This window comes from Theobroma cacao, chromosome 6, assembly GCF_000208745.1.
Source record: "Theobroma cacao cultivar B97-61/B2 chromosome 6, Criollo_cocoa_genome_V2, whole genome shotgun sequence".
Lineage (NCBI taxonomy): Eukaryota > Viridiplantae > Streptophyta > Magnoliopsida > Malvales > Malvaceae > Theobroma > Theobroma cacao.
This window is the reverse complement of record NC_030855.1, coordinates 14,555,226-14,566,374: the sequence shown is the minus strand read 5'-3', so window position 1 is coordinate 14,566,374 and position 11,149 is coordinate 14,555,226. Positions and strand designations below refer to the sequence as shown.

The following is an 11,149-nucleotide window of genomic DNA, read 5'->3' as shown; positions in this document are numbered from 1 at the left end:
GGACTCACCACCTTGACACAGTACAAAATCGAGAAATTCACCACATTGGTACTAAATTGAAATTAAACTAATTTAGACTACTAATGCTTGATATGGAATGCAAAAATGTCTAAATTTTTGCCTAAATGCGGTGTTAGCCTATTTCGGTCTTTTACCCGATAAATCGATATACGCGTCCGTTTAAACTCCAAATTAATTTTTTTCAGTTTCTATACCTCAATTGCACCCAAATTGACTTAATGTCCCTCAGTGTGGTGCAAATTATCAGTCTCGATAGCAAATTACGAAAATACCCCTAGTGGGTAAAAATTCATATTTTTGCTCCGAAAATTCCCATTATTTTTCTAGGCTCATAATTCATCATTATTCATCATAATTCCTCAAATAAACATCAAGATCAGCAGCCAATATTCCCCTAGAAAATTCGGCATAATGGGTTTCAATGGGAGAAAATTATATCTCTAGCTTATTTTTACTATATTTCAATACAACTTAACTAAAATCACTTAATTCAATTATAATCAACCAAAAATCAAGCTCAAAACTCATCCATGGAGGTTTGGCCAGCATGGGTGTCCATACCCACTTTCTAATTTTGCATGGAAATGAGAAAAAAATGCATGGGTAGTGAAAATCACAAGGAAAATCAATGAAATTTACCTTTTTAATGCTTAATTTCTTGATTTCTCTTGATTTTTCCCAAATTTTCAGGTAGGGTTCTTATTTGTTTTTTTCCCCCTTTTCTCCACTGGTTTGGACTGCTGAAAAAGATGAGAATTCTGGAATTTTGACCTTTTTAATGGCTAAAATAATATAATATTATTTTATTTATTTTTTTAATGTTTTATTAATTCCTTAAATTCTAGCCATCCAATTGTTTCCAAATTTTCACCATGCACTTGTCCCACATATCCATAGCTTAGATAAAATTCTCAAACTTATCCAAAGTCTTGGTGGAGTAATTTTTGAAATTTACACTTTTACCCCCGTAAAAGTCAAAAATTACATTTTTACCTCAAAAACTGAAAAATTGCCCATAGACATATTTTTCATTCCTTATACTCATACCATTCTCCAATTTATCAAATTTGATCTAAATTCTCTCAAAATCTCAAATTTTGTCCGCGAGTTGTAAAATTACGATTTTTTTGTCCCTACACTCTAGAAATCACCGAAATTAAACTTTTTCACTGCCAAACCCTCAAATTATACTCCAATAAGTCAAATGGGGCCAAAAAAAAATTCTTTTCTAAAAATTTCCATTGTGTCCCTAGGTGGCAAATGACCATTTTGTCCCTAAACAGTAAAAATTTCGGTTGGACTCCAAATTGATCCTCAAACTCCAAATCACCATATTAAATCATTCTGGGACTTTAATATTCTTAATTTCATTTTAAATTCTCTATTTGATCTAGTTTGAGGCTTAAATTAACTTAATTGTACCATTTGGTACATTGTCGTCTTTTAACGATTTTTCTTTCGAGGCATTCCAAGTATGCAAGCATATTGTCAATCATATGAATGACATGGAAAGTATTTTATAAGGTCGGGCTTGACAGATACAATTTCATTTTTCACAGCAGAAAGACCCCATCTATTAAAGTAATACATGTGATCAGACATGTAAATTTTACATTATTTGTACGCAACAATCTTGTCACCTCTTCTGGAAATTAAGCACCTTTATTGAAAAAGCAAAGGTGAGAGCATAGAATGCTGGGAATGCAACCATTACAGCAGCAACAACCCCAAGGAAATCATGTCTGAAACCATAATAACTTCTGATAAAACTTTGCACTGTTTCATTTGTGTCAAGCGTGTCCTTCACATCTCCGAATTGTGAGGTAATCAATCCATATAAGGTCCAAGCAAGTGGACATGCCCAATAATACCATCTCCACCACACTGGAATTCTCTATATTTCAAGAAGAAGAATAATAAAAATTGGTAACAGCTCAAAATTACTGAAATCTGAAAGGGATGTTACTATTAAAACTTGAGTTTCAACTTGAAAGGTATAATGTTAAACCGTGAGAAGATTGAGGTTTAAAGGAGTGCAGGGCTAATGTATTTGCATGTGCCGAAAATGAAGAGAATGTAAAAATACATTCAAGAATAATGAGATCAAGAAAACTCACAGGTCTTGGAATCAAAAATCCTGCAAACAGGCTCCATAGTCCATAGACTGCAGTGGAAACTATATATGCAACTTGCAAGTTTGGTGTCAATGCCACGACCATCATACCATAAAAGGTGTAGCCCGACAAGTTAAAATACATGATGAACATATACCAGAAGAACTTAGCAGCATTCCACTGAAATCCAATCATTGCATAAATGATAACACCAAACACCACTGCTTGTACAAAAAGATAAGGGAGCTCAATCATAGCCTAAACCAAAAAAGAGAAGCATGTTTTGTTTTAGTCCGAGGCAAGCAGGCGGAGAATAATGTTTAGTTGTATATTGTGTTTGCTTGTTTAACCTATGATTAAAAGAAAGAAAAATCTAAGGAACTAGCTAGTTACCTGTGCAAGGGTATATGCCATGGCTGAATACATTCTAGCGGCCCTTTCTCTATAAAAGACTGTTCGTTCCACAGCAATTATTGGCATCACTGAAAAGGTGTTGTTAACACCAATGAAGATAACAGAAGTGTACATAGCACCCATTGCATTAAATAAATCTTGTTGCCTCTTCCTATCAACAATGATATCAGAATGATGTGAATAACAGATTAGTATACGTAGCGAGATATTATACTTGAAACTACAATTTACTTATATTTGGTTTCCAACCAAAGAAAATTTATCTTTGGCCTTACCATTTGGAGCCGAGGTCCCAAAACATACTTCCAAATATCAAAGCTGCAAATGCTGTAAAGAAAAGTCTAAAAGCAGTGTATGATGTGTTGCGCCAATATGAACAATGCTGTTTCCATAAGCAAGCTTTGAATTGGATGAAGAATGGCTGTGAGTATTTTGTAACAAAATACAGGTCCTTCGATCCTGGAGAGGGGGTGCTTAGCTCTTTAATGAGAGCTTTATTTCTCCTGTTCAGAATGCAAGGACAGATTAGAACTTCGGTAACACATCTAGCTTATTCTAATTAAGGGTCACTTTGGGCTCATTATTGATCATTCTCTTTTTATTTATTTTTTAGACACTCACCTGAGACACAGCTAAGCTACTGAAATCATTACAGTTGAATAGTCTATAACACACCTGTATAGTTCTGAATTACGGTAAACATCATTGAAATTTATTCCAAGTGCGGCTTGGACAGAAGTTGCAACCTCTAAAGCCCATGTTGCTGGATTATAACCATCCTTGATTTTTCCTACTCCTTCTATACCCTGGATTATGAAAATTTATAGATTTGCATGTCAAATATTAAAAGCAAAAACGAAACGAAAAGGATCAAAGAGAATCAAAATAAAATAGCAGTTACACAAAGGATTGAATGTTGAAGAAAGAACTAATTTTAACACCGTTAGCAACTTTTGACTCGTTTGCTTCGTACCTCAAAATACGTAATTAGGTGGCAAGAGTGCTGACCCAATGGCCCAACATATATTTCTTGTCCTCCTCGTGTCATTAGATATAGCTGTATTCTTGGGTAAAATATTTCAAGATCTCACAAAAACAATGGTAAATGTTATACTTATTGAAACTCTCTAGTCAAACCAACCTCATCAAAAGATTCAAAGATGTCAATGCTTGGCTGATGGATTGTACACACTACTGTTCTTCCAGTGTCAACAGTATTTCTAACTGTTCTCATCACAATGGCTGCGGCTCTTGCATCAAGTCCTGAGGTTGGCTCATCCATGAAAATTATGGAGGGGTTTGACATAAGCTCAACGGCAACAGTCAATCTCTTGCGCTGCTCCAGTGACAGGCCATTCACACCTGGCAACCCAACAAGTGCTTCCCTCAATGAGGACAGTTCCACAAGTTCCATTACCTCCTCAACAAAGATCTGCAGACACTAATTGAACACAATTATGGCAATTTAATGTAGATTCCTCCAATAGAAATAATTGAACTCAATCATCTTGTAGTCTATCAACAAACATAAGTTTAATTAAAGCATGCCTAGCTAGTTCATGAGGCAAGTTTGATCAACACCATGTGCAGCTATAATAACAATCTCTCTTAAGATGATAAATAACATGGAAAATTGAACGCACAGAGAATAGCCTTTTTGCTAGACTATCCCATGAGAAATGCTTAAACTAGGCTCACTTTTCCAATTATCCAAGAAAAGCTGACAGTCCTAGCCAAACACCAGCAAAAATGTATAATATTAGGAATTAAATTAGCCTGTTGGCAAAGTAACCAAGATGTTAACATTTTTGCACCTCCATTAGTCACCCAAGATAAAGATTATTGTTTCAAATTAATTGACCTTTCGAGTTTCAGAATCAACTTCAAGAGGTAGCCGAAGCCATGCTGAGTAGACCAAGGACTCGAAGACAGTAACATAGGGAGAGTGAATGTCATTCTGTTCACAATAACCAAAAATTCGAGCAAATGTTTCTTGCTTCTTTGGGTAACCAGAAACTGTTATGGTACCCTCAATGTATCCACCAGTTTTCCTACCAGCTAGAACATCCATCAAAGTGGTTTTACCAGCACCACTAACCCCCATAAGAGCTGTAAGAACACCGGGCCTAAAAGTGCCACTCACACCCTTTAACAGCTCCAATCTGTCTTCATTAATGCCTTGTTCTTTCATTTCCTGCAAGTCCAATTACAACAGCCATTTTTTAGTTCCTAAATATTCATCAAGCCAGTTTTAGCTTCTGGTTATATTTTTTCATAAATTGAAGTTACCTGCGGCATGTCGATGAAGTATCTAATTTCGTCAAAAGTGATAGAATGTAGTTCAAACGGAAGAATCATTCCTCTTCTTTTGGGTTGTGATTGGTGTACCTCCGAATTGGTCCCAGTTGTTGTCAATGTTATGGCAGAAGAGACTCTTCTCATCATCCCAATTCCTCTCTCTAAAAGTTGTATGCGATTCCCATTCAAAAAAATTAATCACTTAGGGTAGTGTATGTGTAAACATATGCATCATGGAAGGAAAATAAAACTAACTGACAAATAGCAGCTGATGTTTCAAGTGATCACTTCACAAAAACAAAAAGGAGATTCATCACCTGCAGATTCAGTCCCACCAACAGATCTTCTCCCTTGATGAGGAAGCTCAATTGTTGCTCCAATATTATCTACCCATCTACTTTTCAATGTTTCTTCTGATATAAAGGACTCACGCTTCTCAATCGCTGAAATTTTCATCCACAAGAGGAAAAAGAAAAAAAAAATCTTAATTCGAAGTCATTTCCCTGTTAGAAAAATTTACAGAAGTACGGTGCTGAGTAGTACGTTTGAGATAAGTAAGGGCAATAGTAAAGAGACAATTGTATAGTAGTGTGAATCCAATTGTTGCTCCAATTCCTAGCCAATACCAATATGAAAATGGAAACATTCCACGAGCTTCCAAAACAGCAACTCCAATTGGTTTTGTTGAATTTGGATAAACCTTCGACACAAAAATAAAGTGAGATATAATTAGCATGATTTTAATTTGCAAGGACAAGTTAAGGTCTATGTTGGAAAGAAAACAAGAAACATACGGGATGTTTCCAGCTGTTTCCAAGGAACTCATTTACTGCTAGTGCATTTTGTCCATACATTGCAGGCGACAACCAGTAAAGCCAGATCCACCATTTCTTCACATTATCTGTGAGTACCAAAAGAGAAATTAATATATTTCTTACCATGCTCTTCAGTAGAAAACCTTCAGCTCCCTATACTTTCTATCAAAATTTATTTTGAATTCACCTCGTGAGAGCATATATCCACCAAAAATCAAAATAGTCATCAAAGCCAGAGCACCAAATGTGTTCCCAACAATCGCAGTCCTACCAACTGCCCCCAAGAATCGGAAGAATGCAGATGCCATCACTTTCATAAGTAGGAGTTGAAGATACAGTCTGAAGAACCTGCAAGTTGTTATCTCACATTGTCATACAAAAAAATTATTAATTGAACAAGTCATTTGGTAATTGATTACATTTATTTAGGTAATACCTGCCAATATTTGGATCATAACCAGTGACATAATAAATGGGGACAACGAAGACGGCTACTTCTATAACTGTAATGGGAATCCTAAGGAACCACGAGGGCAGAGCATAAGCCCATGGAGGATAAAAGAGAAGAGCCCTTTGCTTATAGAAAACTGGAAGTTTTGCAATGACCATGCCCATTTCCGAGAATCCATTAAACAACATAAGATACAACAAGAAGCATAGAGAACCCATAAAGATCCCTCCATCACTTATTGAGTCCCGGTGCATCTCAGTTCGGAAAAAGACTGTCATAAAGACAAATGCTAGTGCTGAGATCTGAAATGTTGAAAAGAAAAGTGGATAATTACAACATTGTACTGGCCATTGGCTACAAACATGAAATGACATAAATACTCACCTGCATGAGCTTGAATTTGGTGACGAATGAATTTCTTTTCATCAACAAGAGTTCTCTTGATAAGCAAGCTTTCACAAGCTCCTTCTTTCGAGCACCATACTTCTTGGATGTCAGAGCAGCTCGATGACTCTTGCTCTTATCGAATGGGGTATGAAGCTCTACTATGAGTTTCAAGCCAATGTGAAATGACTTGAATGCCTCTGCAAATGTTTTGGCTGTAACATAATGGTAAGGCTCGTCTTTATTAGCCCAGTACTGCTCCTGATCCTTCCTTGATGTCACCTTTAAGAAAAGAACACTACTCAAATCTCGTTTGTTTGATTTCAGCCAAAAGACAAAGAAAGGTGTAATACCCCATCCACATTGAATGTGAAAGTGATTCTTAGGGTTTATATAAGTGTCTCAATCACTATTACAATTTGAGTGTTAAGATTTTGAGATTCATGTGGTTTGGGTTGAAAAGTTATTGGATCAAAAGGTATTAACTATTATATTGTCTGATACAATAATATACTCTTACTTCTTGCAGGAAATCGGCCACTTCTTTCCTTTCAGGACATTTAAAGCCCATGGATCCGAAAAATTCAAGGACATATTCACGTGGTCCTTGATACACAATTTGTCCATCAGAGAGGAGGATAATGTCATCGAAGAGGTCGTAAGTCTCTGGCGGGGGCTGTAAAAGAGAAATTAGAGCAGTTCCATCAAGAATGTTGACATATCTCTTGATTGCATTGACAACTTGGAAAGTTGTGGAGCTGTCCAACCCAGTTGATATCTCATCCATTAACAGCACCTTTGCCGGTCCAACCAGCATTTCACCTAAATTTAGCCAGTCTAGATACTGTAAGTAATGTGATAATGTGAAAAGAGATATACAAAATGGTTAAGAGATCAGTTGATTTACCTGTAGTAAGGCGCTTCTTTTGCCCTCCAGATATACCTCTTAACATGGCATCCCCTACCAAGGTATCTGCACAGACTTCTAGACCTAGAATCTGTATTTAGTGTAGCAGATTATCCTATCTGGTTGCTTCATTTATAACAAAATGCTTGCTAATCATATGTGGTGATTTTACCTTCAATACATAATCCACAATAATGCTCATCTCTTGGCCTTCTGTAGCTGCAGCCTGAAAAATATCAGTGCTTAGGGAAAATGAACCAAAAAAAATAAAAAAGACGATATACAACAAACAGAGAGCTTCAATGTAACATTCAGTTAAACAAGGTTCACAAGAATAAGGTTCATGATGAAGAAATCCCATAATGTATGGCTTTCCAAGTCAAAAAAGTTCCAAGTACAAATATTACTTTTTTTTTTCAGCCAAATATGTGGATTTGATATAACACTAGGAAAATAGTGTGGGATATGACCCAAGTTTCAGTTACAACGCCTAGAATCGGTCTAGAATCAGTCTGGCATAGAATAAAACGTACAAAATAAGTGCAACCAGCAGCCATCCACACATGGCATAGCAACAATAAAGCTATGAATGATTACTCATTACAACAATAAAGCTGTGAAGTATTATCAACCAGCACAGTCAACATTTAAGGTTTTCCGAGAACCAAACTCGCTGAAACAGAGACTAAAACTAGAAGCAAATAAAAATAGGAACAAACAATTCATGCTCCATTTGCATCTTATTATAAGGGCCTTCGCATGGAAATTTTACTAAGTCCAAATAAAAGAGTAGAAAACAAAAATCAGTAGTATATATCTAATGCAAATTCTATCTTTTTTTTATAGAAATCTACAGAATGACTATAATTGTGGGAAGGGAGATTCCGTAGAAATCTTCAAAATGACTATAATTGGAGGAAGAGGGATTCAAACCCTGCAAGGGACACTCAAAGAGGATAATGTGCATTTTTTTTTTATAATTGGAGAAGGGGGATTTGAGCCCTTTCTTTAAGCAGGGATCATGTATCAACCAATGATCCAAATATTCGGGTGCAAGGGTAAATGCACTTTCATATTACCGAGCTGCAGCACTTTCATAGACTCTAAAAATTTGAGTTTTGAGATTCTCTCTTCCCCTTGCTTTTCTCTGGTTTTCTCCAGCTGGGCAGGCAATGTTTTCCAGTTGCAAAAGAAGCAAGGCACAATATTTTGGGTTACTCCAAAATCAGTACATTTTAAAAAAAGAAGATGCTTCAAGGGTTTTGCAAAGATTAGCATCCTTGAGTGGGAGGCTCAAGCAGATATAGTTTTAGCTTTTCCATGCTTTTATTGCTTGATTAACCATTCTAGACAAGCTTTCTTCTATATTTTTTCTTCTTTAAGTTACACAGTTTCTACTTTGAAAAGATTGAAGAGTTGGGCATTGTTTAAGGAGAACTACTTGTGTAATTTACAATGCTTAAGAGGAATCTAGGAACACTTCTTGTCTAACCATTCTTCTTTCAATACAAGTTTGGACTTGAGTTTTAAATACTTCTATGATACAAAGGATTACTAATGACGAGAAATATGTATTTGGTTCAGCGAAAACTTCTCTGGGAGGTATATTAATTTCTGTAATCATCTTTTTTCTTATTTGTTCTGAATACCTTTTTTACATCCAGACAGAAAGAAATTAAAGCAAGCATAATAGGTGTTAATAACACGAAGCTCCTGTTTCCTATCTTGCTAAGGATGTTACAGCTTAGCTTAGTGGACTATCAAGGATTCCAGGCAAGCAAACTGACTTAAACTGATATGTTTATATACTATCTCATTAATACTTTTTCTTTTCGTTTGACTCTCAGTTCATTTCTTTGTAGTTTTTCATATTTTGTTCTGCACCTAATGTTGATCTGCTGCTTTATTTTTGCAGCAGTTTATTGTAGAAAAGACTAACTAAAAATTTGAAGTAATTTAACTCACCTTCATAAAAATATCAATATCAGGATCTGGCTTAATGTTCGATGCTTTCTCTCTTCTTAATAATTCCATCAACATATCTAATTCAGCGAAAAAAGTTAAGTTTTAAGATAAAACTATTCACATGCATAGAGAAATATTTCGAGCAAGTCTGCTCACAACAGAAGTAAATTTTCCTACTGACCATATTGTGATCCAACACCCTGGCATCTTGCAGAGAAAGCCAAGGTCTCTCTGACAGTCATTTCAGGTATATGGAGATCAAGTTGACTGATATACGCAGCAGATTTTTGAGGCACAAACTCCCGCTTGTCATAGCCATTATAAGTAACCCTGCCGGTGGACTGATTTTGCAGTAAGCATAAAGATCAGGTTCAAGTTAGGCCTAGACTAATTGATATTTACTTTCAAGGTCCGCTATTCCAATAATCTTGACAAAATAACAATAAAGAACTCATTTACCCTAAGATCTTGGTCAAGCATCCCAGCCAAGGCCAATAGCAGTGTGGTCTTTCCAGAGCTTGGAGGGCCCAAAAGCAAAGTCATTCTGCATCAACTCAGAGTCCACATTCAAAAGTAAGAAAAAGGCATATATACCAACATCATATAGGTCTCAAGAACTTTTCTCCCCTTCTCACCTGGAAGGCTTTATAATTCCACCAACATCTTGAAGAATGCGGATTTGTTTCTTTCTACTCGGAAGTACGTGGATGAAGCAGAGGAAGCTCTTCAGAACAAAGTCAGAAAATTAGAAAATGACAACCAACTAGTAATATTGAAGAGTATAAGAAGCAAAACACAGAGTCCATATTTGAGGATGATTACCTCCACCATATTAGTATAATAGCTTAAAAATGCAGGCAAACCTCTGCTTCCCACATAAGCTTCAGCATCAACATTTAGATGCTCAAATCGAACTTCAATGGTGGGAAGCTTTATTCCAACCCTGATAAGCATCCAAAACAGCAATCAAGCTGACCACTAAAATTGAAAATAAATCACATATAAAGACAACAACGTTCAAACTATAAGCATGCTTCTTGCACAAGTGATCTTTTATGCATTTTGAATATAAAATGGCATTCTTATAGTGCATTTGCAGATTATGTTTCTGTTTCGACTCCTTCGTTTTAGCCGAGGCAAAAAAGATAGTAACAAAAGAAATTTTAAACCTACCTATCAATCCGGTTCCTGAGCTTCAACAAGAACTTTTCATTCTCTTCTTCAGTATTCTTCACCAACCTTTCCACGGTCTTAATTCTTTCATGAAAGTCAAGGTTTTTTATATCAATTTCACTAGTCCGACCCCTTGATCCTAGCAGCAAACCTTTCTTTACACGATCGAAAGTGGGAAGTCTCTCAAGGGCAGCCCACTTGAGAGCTTCTTCATCATCTTCATCATGTAATGATGTACTAAAATTTTCCAAAGTGTTACCTTCAAGTTCATTAAAATTCTCCCTTCCCATTTATGTTCTAGCAACTAAACCAATGGCGATATCCCAGTAGAGAACTTCTATTGCTTGTGCTTGAAAAGTACTTAAGAAAACATGTTTTTTTAGATACGATATTCGCAGACTTATATAGTTGTCTAAAATTAACCATCTCCAAGAATTGACAAGCTGTTCTTTTACTAAGCAACCAGACAAGAAGCTGAACAATATGTTTTTCAACGGAGCTACACCAGATTAGAAGCTTAAGAGAGTCAGACTCAGAGGTTGAGGTCCTAGACCTCCGTTAGATCCTATTATATCTTTCGTGGTCCTGAACCCACCACATGCACTTA

The 11,149-nt window shown here is 36.1% G+C and overlaps 1 protein-coding gene across 1 annotated transcript; it reads right to left on the bottom strand.

The window, feature by feature from the left end:
• LOC18595824 (pleiotropic drug resistance protein 1) lies at positions 1,570-10,905 on the bottom strand. The gene is made up of 24 exons (XM_007023936.2): positions 10,543-10,905; positions 10,192-10,312; positions 10,005-10,093; positions 9,829-9,913; positions 9,551-9,710; positions 9,370-9,446; positions 7,577-7,630; positions 7,405-7,495; positions 7,018-7,319; positions 6,498-6,779; positions 6,099-6,415; positions 5,850-6,010; positions 5,642-5,748; positions 5,391-5,547; positions 5,165-5,290; positions 4,839-5,008; positions 4,411-4,743; positions 3,691-3,981; positions 3,523-3,606; positions 3,225-3,355; positions 2,825-3,052; positions 2,529-2,700; positions 2,139-2,393; positions 1,570-1,915 (listed from the first exon to the last, which is right to left on the bottom strand). The coding sequence occupies exons 1-24, from the start codon at positions 10,830-10,832 to the stop codon at positions 1,658-1,660; spliced, it is 4,341 nt and encodes a 1,446-aa protein (XP_007023998.2). The 5' UTR covers positions 10,833-10,905; the 3' UTR covers positions 1,570-1,657.